This window comes from Myodes glareolus, chromosome 2 (assembly GCF_982192425.1).
Source record: "Myodes glareolus chromosome 2, mMyoGla1.1, whole genome shotgun sequence".
NCBI classification, from domain to species: Eukaryota; Metazoa; Chordata; class Mammalia; order Rodentia; family Cricetidae; genus Myodes; species Myodes glareolus.
In genome coordinates this window covers 71,627,229-71,647,954 of record NC_142027.1, presented here as the reverse complement: position 1 = coordinate 71,647,954, position 20,726 = coordinate 71,627,229, and the positions used below count along the sequence as shown (strand labels likewise).

The window sequence follows — 20,726 nt, the reverse complement described above, 5'->3', positions numbered from 1 at the left end:
TTACCAGATAAAGTTCCGGCGTCTGTCGTGTGTCTCTGGAGGGGCTACATGACTTCTCACTGACTCCACCTTCTTTCTCCCAGCATTCAGTTTGGTTTCCCTGCCTAGCTCTATTCTACCCTATCACAGGCCCCAAACAGCTTCTTTATTACCCAATGATATTTACAGCATACAGAGGTGAAGCCCACATCAGGTGCTGCTCTCCACACTTGCCCTGCATCATTTCTTGTGGAAAGAGCTCAGACTTTATTACAGAACTGAACCTGGTTTCAGCCTCTCTTTCACTGTTAGGCAAGACATCATTTTTATACAGGCAGGTTTATAAAAGGAACTATTTATTCTTTCAAGTTTTCCCTTCTTGAGTTTGTGAAAGTACTTAGCATAATATCTGGGACTTAGCTAGAAGCAAGAGCTGAAGCCTGTGATGCCTTTTCTGTGTGACTGGACGAATGAACATTCTAACGCTACTTAGCATTGGGCCTCACCAACAGGATGGAACCAGATGTGGTTGAATGAGATAGAGCATGTAGGCTTCTTGTGCCAAAGGAGGGTAGGTTGGAGCACAGGCCCTTAGCGTGTACATTGAAGGATCCTCATTTTTTGAAGGCTGCTCCAATACTTGCATTTTCCTAAGGAACCAGGTTTTTGAGACAAGATTAATTTAGTTTCCATCTCTAGGCTAAATTGGGATTAGGAGGCAGAACAAGCAGATATTCTTGACTGCTAGAATTTTTGTCCTTAAAAGCAGAATTTTGCATGCCTTTTTGTTACCAGCTGTTACAGTGCACAGCTGTTGGTAAACTGGTGCTCACCTCTTTCTTCTTTGGTTTCAGTTCCTTGGACCAGTAAGATCACAGCCTGCATAAATAAATTAACATGTAGAGTCTGGAGTCCCCAAGCCTGGACTTATAATTCATCTTTATTCCTGTGTTATTGTCTTCTTGGACAAGTTGTGTTTATATCTCTGTGCCAGATTTTCCCTCATGTGTAGAATGGAGCTAGTGTAATTATTTCATGATAGGGATTGAATGAGTTGGCACACAGCAAATTGAGACTATCATGTGATGGGACACAGTGTGTCAGTATACAGGTGTGTTCTTTTCTCTCAGTTCCCAGGCATTGTTACTTTCTCTGACGTGTCTCCTGTCTTTGTTTGTTTTTCAGTGAAGTCTGCCAATCACTAGTGAAGCACAGCTCTGGAATACAAAGAAACTTACCACTCCAAAAACTGCATCTGGTTTCACGAAGTATTTATCGGTCACATCATCCCGCTCTAAAGCTTCAAAGACCCCAACTAAGGACATCATTTCAGCAGTTCTCTTCTCTAACTAACCTTTCTTTGCATAAATTAAAACTTTCTCCCATTAAATATGGCTACCAGCCCCGCAGGAACTTTTGGCCAGCAAGGTTAGCGGCAAGGCTCTTAAAACTTCGCTATATCATACTGGGGTCTGCTGTTGGAGGTGGATATACAGCAAAAAAAGTGAGTTTACTTTCTTACTGTAGTTCTAATTATTCCAAAATATCATAAATTTGTGTAGCATAAGAGAAAGAAGTTGTCAGTTTTCTTTAGTGAGTAAAATATAGTTAGCTGTTGAAGCATTTACTGTGTGTACTTACAATGTTATGTTGTCTCAGTGGTGCCATTTAAATATTAACTATAATTATAAATGATCTGAAGATGGAGCCCTAGTCTGGGAGTAAGAAAACTTAAATTTGGCTCTGGACATTGCCACTTAGCAAAGGAGAGAAAATTGGGTGGTGTGTTCACAGGGCTACTTCTAAGAGCTCTGAGTCCAGTGGCAAGGAGACTCCTCACTGACCCATCCTCCTTTTGTTTCATGCTGTTATTTAATGCCAACACGAACCCTGTTTGAAATAGAATTTTGAATTTTACGTTTCTCACATTTGATAGAAGAATATATACTCACCTACTGATTTGTTCTTAAAAGACCTGGACTTACGTAGATTTGTTCCATGAGAGTTCTGTACATGATACATTTCCTAGTAGATTGTTTTCATCAACCTGCTTTCTGTTTTTATTGAATATGGCACTTAGAATATCTGATTGACATATGTTCTTGTCTTTTAGACCTTCGATGAGTGGAAAGATATGATACCAGACCTTAGTGACTATAAGTGGATTGTGCCTGACTTTATATGGGAAATTGATGAGTATATTGATTTGGGTTTGTATCATCAACACTAAAAATAGCTTTTGCATGTTTTGGGGAGGGATGGGAGTAGAAATAAATGCATTGATAGTTTTAGCTTTTGAGTCTAATATGTGATAGTTTTATTTTAATAAAATAATAATCTATAAAAGAAAATTTTTATTGCACTTATTTATATGTGTGTGAATGTGCATTCACTCGTGTGCACATGTGCATGCCAAGGCATGCATGTAAAGGTCAGAAGACATTTGGAGAGAGGTTTTTTTTTTCTTTTTTTTTAAATTAAAAGGGATCCTATGGATACAGGAACAAACTCAGGTTGACAGGCCGGGTAACAAGCACTTTTACCCCAGTGAGCCATTTTGCCACCTCAGAGAATAAAAGTATGAGACTAAGTACCCAGCAGTCTGCTATTTTAACATGGCTGCCACCACTCTTGTGAAATATTTTCTTCTGGTTTTGCTTATTATTTGAATGTGGGTAACATTTTGCTTTCTTATTTAAAAGTTACATGGTCATAGGCATATGTACCTTGACATTTTGTATTTTGCTCCCTAGCACATCCCTCTGCATTTCCATGCTTCTAGCAGCCTTTCCAGACACCAGTTTTAGTATTATGCAATATTGCCGGCATTTTACATACTAGGACCTTAACCAAAAAACCCTCTCTTTGGTTAACTGCTTTGGCTATTTGTGCTTTCTGCATACAAGTTTCTATAAAGTCTGTTAGTGTGGAAAGTGGCTTCATCCCTTAAAACCCCACCTCTCCCTTTGACAAGTAGATGAGAACAGCAATAGCTGATTGCAAGTAACTCATGGTGAGCTTAAAAAGTTTGGTGTATTTCCTTCGGTCCCTTTTTGAGATCTATGGGGGTGGAATTAGTCTGCATAAATCTCCGTCCTAGTACTTCTTAAAGGTAACCATGTAACAAAGGCATTTTTAGGAAGGGGACAGTTGCGCTTTTTAAAATAGAATACATGTCAGTACTGTGCAATACTGTATTTGCCAGGATCCTAGTGTAGTAGCTGAGAGTCTGGATTTGGAGCTAGGCTGCCTGGTCTTGAACCCCAGCTCCCTCACTTCTTTGCTGCATGCTCTAGATTTTCAACTCTTAAGCAGAGTTGACAGTAATAAGTCTTTTGTAGGACTGGCTTGAGGTTTAAACAAGTTGACACATACCTAATATATACCTAATATGTTTGCTGTTTTCTACTTTAAGGCAGCTTGTGACTCCTGTTTTGATCTTCTCTAGACAAAATTAGAAAAGCCCTTCCCAGTTCAGAAGACCTTGCCAAGTTAGCACCCGACCTGGACAAGATTGCTGACAGCCTCAGCTTATTGAAGGACTTCTTCACCACAGGTGAGGGGAGGCTTTTCAGCTGACTTTACGACTTAGGAACCTGGGGAAAAGACATGGACAGTCTTATTTCTTCTCATCTTTTAAATTAAAGCATTTTAAAACAAACCCAAAAGCATTTTGTTTTAACACAAGATAAATAAACACAAAGTTTGCACAATTCTTTTAATCATCATTAGCCTAATCAAATGAAAATTTGTAAGAATGTGTGCTTCCCTTTTAGTTGGTGAGTAAGAAAATACTGTTTCTTGACAAGTGGATGAGACTACCTATGCACTTGCTTTTCATAACTGCTTAGACCCAGTATTGTTACTTTGAAACAAATTTAATAGTATAGGCCATATATGATACAATTCATAAGGTTTATCCTCCCATATTTGCCCAAGTGTTGCCCTAATATGATATAAGTCTGAGATCTCAGACCTCTTTGCTTATTCTTATTAAATTTTTATTTCCCCTTTTGCTGATTTTTCACAGGTCACAAATTGGTTAGTGAAGTCATAGAAGCTTCTGGCCCACTTCTCTTGTTAGGTGTGTAACCAGACATTTTTGCTGACCTTAACATGCCTTTTAAATGCTTCTAATACACTAGTCACGAATAAAATTGCAGACCAAATTTATAATCCTGCTTATATATGCTGATCTTTAAACCCAGAACTGTATTAGACAAACTTATATCCTTTTGATGGAAATAGTAAAAAGAAAAAAATTACATTTATGACAAAATTAAAATTGCTAAATACATGATATAAAATTATTAAAAGAAAATTTGCTTAGCCAAAGTGTTTTCTTGAAAAAAAATTATTTTTTGATAATTGAAATGAAAAGTAATTTTAGCTTGTCTCATCTGCCCTGTCATAGTGACATTAAATTTGCTTTGTATCATATACCTTGTCTGATGGCAGTGGTACTTGACGAAACTGTAAGTGATCCCTTTAAAAAGAAACCTTACCAAAGACTTCTCATTTTTATCATAATTTTCACTTATACTTTAAAAATGAGTTGATTTTGAACATTCTTGACATTGATTGCCAGTAATTTTCTTAAAAATAAAAATGTGTTCTTTGAACCTTGCTTGGTTTCTTTTGAGCCACAACCTCACTGTTGAGCCCAGCCTCAGTCTCCTGAGCACGAAGTGCCAGGACTGCAGGCATGCTCCTGGCCTGTGTGTTTTGATTTGGTTTCTTTTCTCAGTGCCAGGGATCCAGTGTATACTAGGCAAGCACTCTGCCACTGGGCTGTACCTCAGTCTCCCCACCCCATTTACTTTTTAATTGCTTAGGTCAAATTTGGAATTTAGCTTGGGCTGTTGACATCACTGGGGAATGTAAAAAGCTATGTTTCTCTTTAAGGTTCACCTGGAGAAACAACATTTAGAGCAACAGATCATGGATCCGAAAGTGACAAGCATTATAGGAAGGTAAGTATGGAGTACTGAAAATTTGACTTTTCCTTTATTGTTTAGATATTTGAAAATGTTAATCCATTTCTAGAAAATAAAAAAATGTATGCTTACTAAGTGAACACTGCAGGAGTTACTGCAGCAACTCTGGGGAAGAATCAAGGATGCCCATCCCCTCTGGTTCTGCTTTTCAACCATTCAAGAGTTTGTTATAAAATATATGTGGGGCTGTAGACATTTAAGCAGTCTTCTCTTTCTTGGGACTTCACAGACCAATATATATTCATTCATACATGTTCATAGATCTCCAAAAGAATTCAGGATGTACAAGGAATACCACATTTATGTATGGAACCTATTTCCTCTTCTGGAGACTTACATTGGGAAGTTTGGAGAAAAATATGAGAGAATAGAAAGTGTGTTATTAGCAAATGAATCAGTTCTTAAATGTTGAGAACCTATATGATTGTGTATGAATGAGTCCATTGAGAATACATCTCAGTCAAATCCATGTGGACGCTACAGAACCGGTGTTAGCACGAGTTACTCTGCATTTCCAGTCAGGTGCTCTGCTATTACTGCCTTGGTTTTTAACTTTCATCACCTTTTTTAACTGGAAAAAGAAATAATTACATGTAAAGTTTTGTAAAAATAATGCCTGGATAAATAAATTTATAAGCAAAAGATTCTGTAAACATTATATTTAAATTAAATATTTAAGTTAAATATGGACTGTGCAGTTTGTGCTGAATTTTAAAGCACCATAAGAAAGAAATAATTTTATGATTCTTAAAGCAGAAAGAAGAAATCTTTTCTGTATTTCCATTTCTTTCTACTTGAGCCCCTTTTTTAATGCTATTCCAAATTTTAAAGATATTTCCAAGATTTATTTTCTATCAGCTTTTAGGTAAAACATACTATAGAATACATATTTGCTTTCATTTTGACCTGTTTTTAGTACACATACTTTTAATTAAGGAACACTCATTATTTGTGCATCGTGGAATAGGGTTAGAAAATAGCTTATCAGATGTGGCTAATTTGAGCCAGGGAAAGCCTTGGCTAAGAAATCCAATAAACTTAATGTGAAAAGTAATGTGAGAAGAAGGAAGCCCTTTGACAGGTGTGGTCATGTGGACCCTTGAGCGGCAGTGATTTGCCTACATAGGTCGCTGTGTCTGTCTCTGCCTCTCACTGGCACTGCATGGGATCACTTCAGTAAATGGAGAGCTGATTCTAGACTCGACTCAGACTAAGTCCCCTAAGCTCTGCCAAGATGATAAGCAAATCATCTATAACTGATCTCTGCAGAATAGATGAAGCAAGAGACTATATCTTTGGGAATTTAATTATCTTATAGTTTTTTTTAATTCAATTGAGTTGAAAATAAATTTGTTGCTTTTTTAAACAATGAATTAGTTTGACAGTAAATGTCCCTTGTAACTTCTCTCCTTTAAATTTTTTCTCAATTTATGGTAATTACTTTCCCCTATTAAAACTTACTAATTGGGGCTGGCGGTATGACTGAGCTGTTGAGGGCGCTTCCTGGACTTCAGAGGACCCACACCAGGTGCAACCACCTGAACTCCAGTGCCAAAGGATTTGTACCTTCTTCTGGAGTCCTTGAGTCGTGGACTCACATGTTACATTTCCACATGCAGATACATACATGCACATATAATTTTAATTATTTATTAAGTGATTTAAGCTTATCAATTTCCAGTGATTTATTGTAAATATTAATTCTGTTCATATAGAATTGTACCTATGCTGCTTTTAATACAGGTTAAATCAAGTTATAGAAAATACTAATAGAGTCAAGCCATGTCCAAAACTTGTGCTAATAGTTTTCAGTTCTGTTGATGTAGTGTTATTTCTAATGTTTGACTCTTGCTTATGATACTTGAGAGTAATATAAGCCACATAGACAAGATATAGATAGGTTAGTGTGGTTTGATGAACCTTGCCTACAAAGTCATGTTTGAATATCGTCTTGCAAGGAGACTTGAGCCAGTAATCTTTTTGAGATCATTCAGACTGGGCTGGAGAGATGGCTCGGCCGTTAAAGGCTAGGCTTATAACCAAAAATAAAAGAGATCATTCAGACCCCAGTTTCTGTTCATTTATGTATTTTATTTGTGTGTGTGTGTGTGTGTGTGTGTGTTTGTGTTTTGCTTGTGCACCATCTGTATGCATGGTACCCACAAAGACCAAAAAAAAGGGTCAGATCCCCTGGGATTGGAGTTATAGTGAGTTGTGACCTGCTATGGGAATCAAACCTTTATTCTCTAGAAGAGCACTCAGTTCTCTTAACCACTTAGCCTTCTCTCCAGCCCACTCAGATAGCAGTTTTAAGGAGTTGAGTGATCGGCCTGGTATGGTACTGCACTCCTTTAATCCCAACACTCGGGAGGCAGAGGTAGGTGGATCTCTGTGACTTTGAGACCAGCCTGGTCTACAGAGCGAGTTCCCATACAGCTAGCACTGTTATATGGGGAAACTCTGTCAGAGAGAGAGAGAGAGAGAGAGAGAGAGAGAGAGAGAGAGAGGGAGAGAGAGATTTAAGTGATCATCAGTAGTGCTAGGATGACATCCATAGTTTGTCCTCTCTGGTTACCTTTTTAGTTGATTTAGTCTTGGCTCTTAAAATGTCCTCATTAAAATCATATTCTGATCAACATCCATACCAGCCTAAATGTGCCTGATTTCACCTACGTTTTATTGAGGGTTCGAAGCAGTCATGCTTTAGTTAATAGTTGTCTGTTCATGGTTGTGGTTTCTGGCAAGACTTCTCTACTAGAATAGTAGATGCAATGCAAAAACGATTGTTGAAAATAGTAGTAAATGGAATACATTTCTAGAACTAGAACTGAAGAGAAGAGCTGCCCTCTCTAATAGGAGAACACAAATTGAAAAGTCTTGGCAGTAGAGTTAGGAACACTCAAAGCCAGCTGAAAGGAAACTCGGATGTCAGATAGTGTGGCCCGAGTCATGGCCAACACGACAAGTGGTGGCTTGTGCTTCCTGTCTTGAGCTCACTTGTCTTTGTCTGGGGAATTAAAGTGGAGATCTTCAGAAAACAAAGAAGCCACATGACGCTGCACAGCTGACATCATCCGTTCCTTTGCTTCTACCTGAACTCTTATCTGTTTAGACTGTGGACACTATGCTGCGTTGATCAGAAGTTCTGTTGTGAAATGACTAAGCAGTCGGCCTTACTGCATTGCCTAGTAAGCATACTGCGTGTTTATGTCATTTAGAAAATACTATGAATATGTATCAATAAATTAGACTGTTGTGGGTAGCCACTTAGAAACAAAAAAAAATGTAATGGAAATTATAATTGATAATTACTGGTAGCCATTTTATTTGTTTCTTAAAACTATATGTAGAAAATGTCCAAGTAGTAAAATATATAGTGTGCTATTTCTGATTGAAAAGAATTAAATAACCCAAAGTGGGAAGACATTTCATTTTGGCAACCAATAACAAATTTTGCATTCATAAATATCTTGAGCAGGTATGTATTAGAAAACCAGTTGTTGGGCTGGAGAAATAGCTCAGTGGTTAAGAGCACTGACTGCTCTTCTAGAAGACCTGGGTTCAATTCCCAGCACCCACATGGCAGCTTACAACTGTCTGTAACTCCAGGATCCAGCTTTATTTTAAAAAAATTAAAAAAAGAAAACCAGTTGTTTTTAGCTAAACATATAGCTGAATTATTCAAAGTTTGGAAAATAGCGCTTAGGAATATTGCCTAAAGTTCTTTTAGCCTGCCCACTGTATGCTGTAAACTCCGCTCTGCAGTAATCTAGATATACCGGCCATTGTGCTCTTTGAACTGTAGGTTGATTCTAATGGGTCAAAGGCACTTTGAGAATAGCTGTGCACTATTACTGGGTAGAACTGACACAAACTTTGGAGTCACAGGTCTCATTTTTCGTGTTTTCTAAACTGTAACCTACAAATTATTTAGCTTCTCTGAGTTCCTCCTTTCCTCTGTTGGGAAGGCTGTGAGTCAGTAAATGTAAAGCTGTTAGGAGTTAAGGGTGGTGACAGTGTGCTGTGAGATGCTATGTGTAATGGAACATTAACATCTGATTAATTTCTTCTCCTTGCTTGTTAGGAAGTCTTTTGGAGATTGTGAAAATGGAAAAATTATCTGTAGGACTGACCTTGTAGCTTCTAAAGAGTTTTTAAATTATCCTTAACTAGAAACTACAGGTGATCGATGGATAGGTAAAATTCAGCTGTGTTTTGACTCACTCAAGCAACAACATGTGCCAAACCCTATTCTACCTGACTGTTAACACATCTCAGGTATGCCAGGCCTTATTTAAGGTGCTAGGTATTAAAATAAACAAAGTGGAGCTTATCTATGGTGCCAGACACTCAGGAGGCTGAGATGGGAGGCTTGCTGGAAGTCAGGCCTTTGCGACATGTCTGGGTAACATAGCAAGTGAGGTAGTTATCTTAGCCTGTTCAAGATTTATAAAAGAAGGGCCATAAAGAGGTGGGTTATAAACAACAGAAATGTATTCCTCATGGTCCTAGAGCTGGGATATGAGAGTTAGAAGCTAGTGTGATGTGTGGTGAACACTGTCTGTCTACACGGCAGAAGTGACTAGGCAGGCAGCTCCTGGGGTCTATTTTATAAGAGCATTTAACCTGGAGGCCTTGTGACATCATCACCATGCTGACGCCCTGATTCTCTTACTGCCACACTGAGGGTTAGGTTTCACTGTGAATTTGGGGGAGCTCATATTTAGACCATAGCCTAATAATTCAAATTTCTTAAAATCTTTTGTAACGAAGTCATTAAATTTTAAGCTGGCATTTTCAGTTGGTGTTTAGAGCTCTAGTTATAACCAGTTTTTTTCACATAATGCTGTCTTTTTTTACAATTATAAATGTTATACCTGAAACATGAGACAAAATTATATTGTCAAATTACCAATGACCAAAGTATTGTTAAAGATTATACCTTTCAAACCAGGCATGGTGGTACATGCCTTTAATACCAGCACTTGGGAGGCAGAGGCAAGTGCATCTCTGTGAGTTTGAGACCACCTGGTCTACATAGCCTGTCAGAGTTACATGGTTTTCTTTCTCTCTTTTTTTTGGATAAATTATTGAAGTTACCTTCTATAATTGTTAGTCATAGTCATTGTGATTTGCTACAGTTACTGTGATTTATATATAATATCTTTAAAATGATTATTTCTTGAGAGAAAAGAGTTCAAGCTCAGGAGAGTGTTACTGGCAAAGGTAGGTTTTGTGAATCTGTGCATCGGGTCCCTCTGTCCCTTGGCTCTTCTACATGCTCAGAGACTGGCAGCTGCACACCTTATTTATTTGGGGGAAGGTGCTTAAGATACATGATTCTAATTCTTGTTTTCTCCTACTTTTTTTTAGGAGGTAACAGTTAATTTCACCTACCTTCACATAACAGTGCTTCAGTAACAGACTTGGAAGGAAAGTGAGGTGTCACTAGAAAGAGTATTTTCTGGTAGTCTAATAGATATTATCATGCTAACTATACAGCTGTGCTTAGATATAAGCGGTGATTCAGGGTGGGGCAGTTAAGCTAAGACAGAGTCACTTGACATTTTGTGAGTTAGAGTAGTAGTGGTATGTAAATATTAACGGGTAAATTACCAGATATGTCCAGCCTTTTGACACTGACACTGGTTGTCATTTACAAAGTTCACACTGAAAAATTGCACAACTGACTTAAGACATAAAAGTCAAACAAGTATAATCTTCTAAGTAAGTTTGTGCTGCATGTGGCCCATGGGCCTGGGGTTGGCCCTCTGCAGGCTAACATAGGAAGCCTTCTTCAAAGGCAGATGTCTGTGTCATCTAAATACCTGGGTGATTAGAAGACAGGATGATCAAGATAAGAGTTCTAGTAGATAACACTGCCAAATTACTTTTTGTTGTTTCATGTATGGAGTGACAAAAATTATGGGAATAATGAAGATAATTGGCAGTGACTTTGATAAATTTACCAGTGATCATAAAACTACATGTGTATCTTAAGACAGCCCCAGTAAAAAGGAGTCCCTTTTCTACTATTGAATGTGGAAACAAATGTTGACATTTTGCTTGTCAGCTACTTTCATCCTTTGATTTTCTGTAAATCATTCAGTTTTCTTCATTATCTAATACTGACAGTAATCATAGCATCAAAAGTGGGAATGAAGCAAAAATCCCCAAATTTTCTGTCAATTTTTCTATAACTTTGACTGTTTTACTGTGTAATGCAACCCCCCCCATGTTATTTTTAGGAACTCTTTTTATGGTTACCTAACTTCTTGGATTATGTAAGGGAAATAAGTGAACCTTCTACAAACTAAAATTTGTGTGCTGTCAACCAGCATTTTTTTTATTAATTTATACAAATTTCCACTTCCTCCCTTCCTCCCAATACCCTCCCACTCCCCCCATTCCCATTCCTCCTCCCTCTCCAGTCCTAAGAGCAGTCAGGGTTTCCTGCCCTGTGGGAAGTTCAAGAGTTCCTCCCCGCTCCCTCCAGGTCTAGGAAGGTGAGCATCCAAACAGACTATGATCCCAAAAAGCCAGTACATGCAGACAAAACAAGTCCCAGTGCCATTATCAATGGCTTCTCAGACAGTCCCCATATCAGTCACATTCAGAGAATCCGGTTTGATCACATGCTCGTTCAGTCCCAGTCCAGCTGGCCTTGGTGAGCTCTTATTAGATCAGTCCCCTTGTATCAGTGGGTGAACGCACCCCTCGCAGTCCTGACTTCCTTGTTCACGTTCTCCCTCCTTCTGCTTCTCATTTGGACCTAGGGAGTTAAGTCCTGTGTTCCAATGTGGGTCTCTGTCTCTATCTCCATCCATCGCCAGATGAAGGTTCTATGGTGATATGTAAAATATTCATCAGTATGGTTATGGGCCAAGGCCAGTTCAGGCACCCTCTCCTCTGCTGCCCAGGGAACAATCTGGGGACCTCTCCTTGGACCTGGGAACCCCTCTAGAATCAAGTCTCTTGCAAACCCTAAAATGGCTCCCTTAGTTGAGATATATACTTCCCTGCTCCCATATCCATTCTTCCTCCCTCCCCCCATCCCATTCCCCCAAGCCATCCCCAATCCTCCCCCTCTCCCTTCTCTCTAACCATATCCCCTTACTTCCACCCCCCCACTCCGCGTGCACCCAAGTTTGCCTGGCCATCTTGTCTACTTCCAATACCCAGGAGGATAACTGTATGATTTTCTTCAGGTTCACCTTCTTATTTAGATTCTCTAGGATCACGAATATAGGCTCAAAGACCTTTAATTATGGCTAGAATCCACTTATGAGTGAGTACATACCATATTCCTCTTTTTGGGTCTGGGTTACCTCATTCAGTAAAGCACAGGGGAGCACAGTGTTCTCACAGTGTACCAGCTCAACTTTAATGATTGAGTAGAATCAATCAATGTTAGAGATAAAATTTAAAAAGTAATATGGTCCAACTGACTTTTATTTTTCAGTTTTCATAATAACTGTATTGTTTCTGTGTCTTAATTATTTTTTTAGTAATTGATATGTGCTGTTATTTCTCAGAAGCTATTCTATTTTATGTCAAAACAGCTCATAAAAAGTGAAAATTCCGTCAAGCTGGTTGTGTAACGTTTCAAGTCAACATCATACATTGATTAGTAGTACACACTGGCAGTTTTATAAAGAGTTTTATCAGGAAATCCAGGGATCTGCCTTGCAGTCCTCCTTGTGCACGCCCGTAGTCTGGTTTCCCTCTGTGTTGATGTTGTCTGACTGGCTGCTAAGCCAGTGGTCACTGCCCTCTCACGTTCACTTTTTAAACCATGCTGCTTTATTTTGCTGAGATACCCAGTTTGCCAAGGGGAAAATGGAAATGCAGTGCAGAGCCCATGTGTGGGCTAGCACTGTGGGTGCCTGAGTTTCCATTTTTGTTTTAAGCTATCCATTCCTCCCTGTCTTGCATCTGTTCTTCTGTTGTACCCTTTGGTTTAACATTGTTCTCCTCCCCAATTTTCCTCTTCTCCTCATTGTAAACTCATGGCAGGGTCTGCTTGGTGAGCTCATTCTCTTACAACAGCAAATTCAAGAGCACGAAGAGGAAGCACGCAGAACCGCTGGCCAGTATAGCACGAGCTATGCCCAACAGAAGCGCAAGGTGATGGATGGTTTACGGGGGCTACTGATGCATCTCACTAATCAATCATTTCTGCCAAGATCGTGTCGCCTTAATCTGTTGATGGGCTCCAGTCACGGGAAATTATTTTTAACAAATTAAATTAAAAAGATACATCATACTCCCTAAAGTGGGTAGTGTAGACAAAACCCAAAATATAACTCCAGTATAGAAATTTAGGTTTGGAAGATTGGGTTATCTGTGAGCGTCCATAGATTTGTATTTAGGGTGAAACTGGGAATTGTTGTTTATGTGATCCAGTTGAGTCACTCAAATACCTGGGTATTGAAGCTCTCATGAAGTTTTTAAAAACGGGCTTTAAACCATTAAATCAAAGCCCCATTGGGTCAGTCCCTGTATTCTATACAGACTTTTATCACAATGAAACAAGTATAATGATTATGCATTTGTATGCAGATCTTAAACTAATTATCTCACTTCATTTAGATCAGAGAAGTTTTAAAGCTATATACAAGCCTTACCCAAGCAAAAAGAATCAGTCATATATAGTTGTCTTCTTGTTTGCTCTTAGATCTAAATCAAGGAATATATAGATACAGACTCAATGCAATGCTAATCTTGGTGGTGGTTAATACTTGAGAGTGTTCATCCTAATTCCATGTTCACTCACTCTCACTTCCTGGCTTTTCCCAATTCCATGGCTATGCAACCAACATCTCACTGTATATTGTTCAGTTTTCAGTGGATGAATAAAATAAGTAGAAGAACCAAGTTATTTCATCTTTGTGGTTAAAGTAGATACCCTGACTTGAGGAAGGACTTATTTTAAACATCTCTCATTCCATATGTTGTGATTATATCATCTAAATGCTCTAAGAAGTTAGGTGCCTTCACTGAGCTATCCATACCATAGATTTGTTACAGAGAGAAGTGGGAGGAATGTGTGTTCTGGAATGTTAGAAATATGAACATAGTGCCAAGTGCATTTTGGTCTTTTTCATAGTGGTAAGATGGAAATGAGGCCCATCTTTCTGCCATCCTAAACTCTATGATGCAGATTAAGATTGCACCAACATGCTGCTAATTCTGACCTTTCCAGGGATTGCAGCAGTCAGTACTGGCTGATTTTCTGTGATAGCAGACATGCCTGCTTTACAGGTCTTCAGACTTTTGACTGCCATTTCTGTTCTTTTTACTGGTTATTTACTCAACCCTTTTGTTCCCCTCTTTGGGGAATTTGTGACCGAACTATGCTTCTGTCTGGGTTGTTTATAAAGGAACACTTAGTGGGACACCAACCAGGGCTTTGTTTGTAAAGGAACACTTAGTGGGACACCAGCCAGGGCTTGTCTTTGCCCACTATGTAGTGACCTTGTGTGAAAGTTAATGGGGCATTAAAAAGAAGTTATGCTATCCCATAATAATGACCTTCTTCCAGTCCTGAAAGTCCAGTTCCATGCTGTGTCTTCCTCTGCACCTCACAGTTAGGACAGAGATGTCATCAGCTCTTCACCATTATGGTCAAAAGATTAGCATTCCAGGCATCTGAGGATTGCAGGAGGCCTAAAGTAAGCCACAGGCACTTTTAATTCCTTTAAATATTTATTTCTCTGTTCTTGAAGAGTCTAACTAGGTCTTCATTTTTTTCAGCGTTTTGTTAGAAGTAAAGTTTGTGCCTGTATTTTCTGAGCAAAAGAGATGAACTGAGGCCACGGGTGTTGGTCATTTCCTCCTATGAATATGTCCAGGTATAATTTTCCAGAGATCCTCAGATGCACACTTGATTGTTTCAGAACAGCCATGGTGACCTACTAGAATGAGTTCTAAAGTCAGTGTTCTCGTGAGGAGCTAAGGTTCTCTTTCATCTGAGCTCATTTGTGCAGAAGATCCCCCCCTTTCTCCCTCAGTTTCACAGCCTTGGGATTGTGGAAAAGCTCTGGTTCAAGTTCGTTGGTTTTGTTCTTGTCAGGGTGACTTTAAAATTAATTTCATAATAAAAACTAAATATATTACACAGCAGAATGTGAGTCTCATGTAAGCAGCTGAGCTTTACCAGTAAAACCATTGGAAGATAGCATCCTAAGTTGTCTAAAGAGGTAGGGAGAAGTAGAGGCTTCGCAAGCAAGAGAATTTGAGTTTGAGCCCCAAAACCCATGTAAACATGTCAGGTATGGTGGCATCCTCTTGTAATCCCAGTGCTGGGGAGGTAGAAATGGGCTCCCTGGGGCTCACTGGCTAGCCTGCCAAGGCTAATTGGAAAACTCTAAAGCAGCGAGAGACACTGGCTCTAAGGAGGTGTGTAGTGTCCCTGAGGATGACACTAAGCTAGTCTTCTGTCTCCACATGCCTGGGCATGCATGCACGTGCACATCTAATAAATAACTACAGTAAATGACAGAGTAGAATAGCCCGTGCTAGTAGTCCCTTAAGGAAGCATGTGAAAGTCATCTTCTCACCAATCTTTAATACTTGGTTTTATAAACCTAAAATTTTTTATCCTAAATTTTAGAAAACAAGTGAGATCTTAGTTTTTACTCAACTGCCTTTCTTAAAACATTTATTTTGATTCTTATTATTGAAGCAGCTAGGAAGTATGTCATTTTGTAATATTCTAATTAATTGTTTTGATTTCTTTTGTAGTCCTTTAACCCAACTACTAAGTTAACCTTTTGTAGCCCTTGGCTTATATTAACATTTTAGCTTTTTAATTTAGTTATATTAGTCTCTTAATTATTATTTCACATGCTGAGCAACATTGACTTTTTTATAGTAATTCAGGATATATTGCAAGAAATCACTCAATTTACATTTAAAACTAAAACCAAACAAAACAGATCATGGTGGCAAAGAAAAACTTGAATCCCAGCGCTCGGGAGGCAGAAGCAGTCCAATCTCAGTGAGTTTAAGGCCAGCCTGGTCTACATAGTGAGACCTTGTCAAGAAGTATTAGTTTTTGTGTTTTGTATTGTAAATTCGCTATGGTTGGATGGCTATTTAGTGGAAGGAAGTCAATCCAAGGACCTTTGAAATGAGTGGGGAATTTAATCTGCATTACAAATCTCTCTGCTCATACATTGCAGAATGACAGCGTGCCCTGTGATCGGGATAGGGAGTGCTCTGCTTCTTCATTGGTCATTTAGGCTTTGTTCTTTGGGCCATGGGCTCTTTGGCTTACCTGCCTCCTCGTGCTTTAAGAGACTTAATAATTCTTGTCCAATCTACCTCAGCACACATAATCAAAATGGAACAATAGATTACATCAACAAGTCTCCTCTTAGTTGCCACTCAAGGCTAGAAACAAAATTTGTGTCACAAAATCTCATACAAAATAACTTAAGGAGGTTTTAAATACAGACAGTATCTATCATTTCTAGCAAAAATTATTATCCATGAAAATGGGGAAATTCTGAAAAGTTATTTGGAATTAGGAGTTGAAAATCTAAAAACATTTTGTAGCATGGACAAGATTTATTAATGTCTACCTCAATTAAAAAGAAAGACTCATTTAAAATCTGATGAAGACAACTCTGCCCTGTCAAGAAGTCAGTACACACTTACATGAATTTGTCATATGTAACATTGTTTTCATTGTGTTTTCTGTTTATAATTGTATTGTAACTACTTTAAATTATATTATACAATCAAATTTGGAGACTTAAAAAAGTTTGTTTTAGAACTGTTGATAACAATTTGAAGTAGTTTACACAATACTGTAAATTTTGTTTTTATGTTCAAATCAGTTTTAGCTGCTTAACTTGGTTTTACAGATACATTTGTTCTGTTGAGAGTTAGCTCATGTTACATTGGAATCAAACTTAAAAATGAGCCTCTGGCTCCACTCTCTGAAGAGGCCAGTTAGACTCTGTGACCAGTGGTTGTGTACAGCTAGTGAGGAAGTTGAAAGTTGTGCTTTAGAAGATCCACTGTGACCAGGGAGCTTTTGCAGTGACTGTGAACCGTTACTTGTATCTGGAACGCCCGAGCTTGTTTTTGGAGACATGACAGTGCTTTAGATGTTAGGTTCCCGTGCCTTCATGCAGAACAACTCTGATAGAGCAAACCCAGATCCACTTCTACTGGATTGTGACGAGACAATGACTCCTTGATGTTTCTATTTCATAAGATTTTGAAGAACTGTTATTATTGATGAGTATAACTTTATTATCTTAAATATTCACTTGATTTAAATTTTATTTAAAATATACATATAGTCAGTGTTGCTTTCAAACTTTAGCTTATTGTGTAGTCTATGTAACCCTAACCCTACTCAACCAAAATTAATCTATTTTAAATTTTTAGGTGTCGGACAAAGAAAAAATTGACCAACTTCAAGAGGAACTTCTGCATACTCAGGTAACTGTGGTCGGTAAGAGTGCCCAGTGCTCCCCTCCTTGTGAGCTGCTGGGGGCGAGCCCAGGGCATTATACCTGGGGGGCCAGCACTCAGACACTGAGCAGCATCCTCAGCCCCAGGGACTGCTTTGGGATATGGACAGCGGGTTCTTTTTCCAGCAGAACAAAAGCTGGAATACTTGGTAACAGACTTTTTCCACTAAAAGTTACTTTTGTATCTATGAAGGCTGATTGAAACAGGGAATAAGAAGAAACCAAATGAATACCAGGTTAACTCATTATGTAGAGATTCCTATTTTGAGTGATTCTTGTCCTGATTTTAAAGATAAATTATTGTGAGAGGGGAATGGATAGAAGTATTTGTCCTTATATAACCTAATACTTATATTTTCACTTTGCTAGGCAAAATAAAGAAATTTGAGTTGAGTTTTATGTATCTCTACCAAGTCCCCTAAAGCTTTTCTTTGTTTTCTTGAAACCTGAAATCAATATGATTTTTTTACTAGAGATAACTCTGATGGTATAAGCCTATCTCTTAGAGTTAACAGTAGAAATGGTTGTTCAAAAGTCAGTTCTGAACGATGTAGAGAGTACCCAACTACCTTCCCATATAGGATTTGTCAGCAGCAGTTACTCTATATTCATAACATCTAATAATTAAGACTTATTCTGTAAGCCAGAAGACATAATTACTATCTGGGGTCTTTTTAGGGAAAACATAAAAGAAGGGGCAGTCTAAATGAAATCAAGCAGCTGTTCTATTTCTGATATATGGTTTTCCTTCATCTGTTCTTGAAGTCTCATGTGCGATTTTCACTAAGAGCACCTGTCTTTCTTGAGACTTCTCTGTCATGAGTTACCGCTCGAGTCTCTACTGCTCCCTTGTAGTACACTCAATATGCTATTCTTAATTTTAAAAAAAGTCAGTGTTCTCTGAGAGGGTGTTCCCTAGAGCCATAACATTAATATTCCCTGGGAGTGTTTTAGAAATATAGATTCTTAGTTCATCCTAAATCCACAGAGTTAGAATCTCTGGCAGTGGAACTCAGTAATCTTTGGGGTATTTTGTAGTTCTTTTTCATTTATATGGTTTTCGTTTGGTAGCTGACCTGGAACACAAGTCCTCCCGCCTTAGACTCCTAAATGCCTGCTCACTTTTAAACCCAGCTACAGTCTTTGTTTTTAATGTGCTTAAGGTAATTATTATGATACGTCCTAAATTTGAGAATTCTTTGTTCTACATAAGCATGCCCAACCTTCTGACTTTGTAACAAACATAGTTGCCTACAACGTTCACACTGAAGAACCATACAATCAAGTTACAAAACAAAATCACACTCCAAAGAATTTATAATGTTTGAAGTAGATTTACAGTTTTGTGTGCATCTCTGTTCGCTGCTGTCCACTGGTTAGACACACTTGTCAACCCATTTATGCTTCCAGAAGGTGCCTGTAGGTTGACACTTGTATCTAAGAAAGAAAACATAGATTCCCCAATTGATTTCATAGTTACAAAGAAATGTGCTAAGCACTGTACCCTGCAGTGGGGCAGTTCCAGCTCTGAGCCAGTTAGTGTTGATACGCCGTGTGAGGAGCATGGAGCATACTGGGCTGTGCAGTTATCCCCACCAGCGATTCTCCGGTAAAAGAGATACACTGGCTGCATGTGCCAGTTTTCATTTTCATTTTAAAGGGGTAGCAGACAGGAATTAGTTTTAATAATATATGTTACCTAATGCACTGTGCCCCAAGTTACTATCATTTCAGCCTGTGGTCCATGTAGCAGATAGCTTGATAGCTGTGGGTGGCCAGCGGCTTTAAACAGCTAAGAAATAGTAGAATATATCCTTGTAGGCTATAAATGGATGCTTTATTAAATGTTTATCATATAACCAATTAGTTCTACTTAGGTTAACTACAGATGTTTTTTCTGATTAAGCCTAACTTATACATTCTGTAAGGATAGGACCTTGATTTCCTGTTATTGGCCATTTTCTCGGGAGTTTAAAACCTAAAAAAGTCTAAGAAATGTTTTCTGTAATGTGATAAAAGTTGTGTATCTAAGCATTCTGCTGATTATGGGGAAGTGGGGAAGTGTTAGTCTAAATTTTCTGTGCAAACTAGGATGACCAATTTGAACAGCTCACCTTGAAAAGCAAAGTGCATTGCCATTTAGCTACTTTGAAATAATAACCCTAAGTAAGTTGATTTTCTTAAGTATTTGTTTTTATATTGGTATTTTAAATACAAACTTCTCCAGACATGAACATTTGACCAAACCTGGTGTTTAAGCCTCTCACTCAGACAGACCTGTTTAAATGCTCTTTCCTCCAGAACCTTAGTTAGGACAAGCTAGCAGGTCTGTAAAACCTCTACTCCAGTGGGTTTCTGTAAAGGATCATCACATGGTACATGCATAGGTGTTACACACTCGTGTTGTATGTCATATTGTGATCTTTCTTAAAGTAATGTCTAAATGAGAATAATTTGAATTTTGGCCAAATAACCTTATATTGGAGACTTTATTTTGGGATTTTAGGAAATATTTCTTGTTTCTTGGGGCATAGTTCAGACTTTATTCAGTTTTTAAATTTTAGTATTTTTAAATTCTTTCTTTAACATAAGCAAATAAATTTTTAAGTTAAATGCTAAATTATAATGGAAAATTATGGATTTCACTGCTTTCTTTAAATAATCATAATTTTATTTTCTTCACATTGTCATGGAACATTTTAAGTGTAAATTTAAGTGTAACCAGTTAAGTCATATAACTTCAGAATTTTGGAAGATTTTAATTAGACTTAATATTTATTTGTTAACCCATCTTTTTCTTACACAGTCATGGTTTTGTCTTGTTGCAGTTAAAGTATCAGAGGATCTTGGAGCGTTTAGAAAAGGAGAACAAGGAGCTGCGAAAATTGGTACTGCAGAAGGATGACAAAGGCATCCATCATAGGAAGCTCAAGGTACTTTAGCTTAGCTCAGTAGTTCTCAGAACTTTGGTATGCACATCATGTATTAAATAATACATTTTTAGTTTATCTTCTTTTAAAAATATTGTTTGGGTGATTTGCCTGTATGCCTATGTACCACTTGCATGCCCAGTGCCTATGGAGGCCAGAGACAGATTCCTTGAAACTGCAGGTACAGGTGGTTGTGTAAGCTGACGTGTGGGTGCTGGAAATTGAACCTGGGTTCTCTGGGAGAGCAACCAGTGTTCTTAACCAATGGACCCTCTCTCTATCCTCTAAGTGATAAAAAATATTTAAATAATGAAGTGTTTTATTGCCTT

At 38.2% G+C, this 20,726-nt stretch overlaps 1 protein-coding gene across 4 annotated transcripts in view; it reads left to right on the top strand.

Annotated features, from left to right (window-relative positions):
• The window catches only part of Opa1 (OPA1 mitochondrial dynamin like GTPase), an 83,067-nt gene that overhangs the window by 4,365 nt on the left and 57,976 nt on the right, over positions 1–20,726 (top strand). Inside the window, exons 2-9 of one of the 4 annotated variants that reach the window (XM_048453942.3) lie at positions 1,165–1,483; positions 2,093–2,189; positions 3,428–3,535; positions 4,010–4,063; positions 4,885–4,952; positions 12,993–13,103; positions 17,382–17,435; positions 20,296–20,400. In XM_048453942.3, the coding sequence (XP_048309899.1) occupies positions 1,165–1,483; positions 2,093–2,189; positions 3,428–3,535; positions 4,010–4,063; positions 4,885–4,952; positions 12,993–13,103; positions 17,382–17,435; positions 20,296–20,400 (916 nt within the window). The remainder of the gene's footprint in view (positions 1–1,164; positions 1,484–2,092; positions 2,190–3,427; positions 3,536–4,009; positions 4,064–4,884; positions 4,953–12,992; positions 13,104–17,381; positions 17,436–20,295; positions 20,401–20,726) is intronic. The other 3 variants (XM_048453943.3, XM_048453944.3, XM_048453945.3) reach the window with 3 other exon arrangements.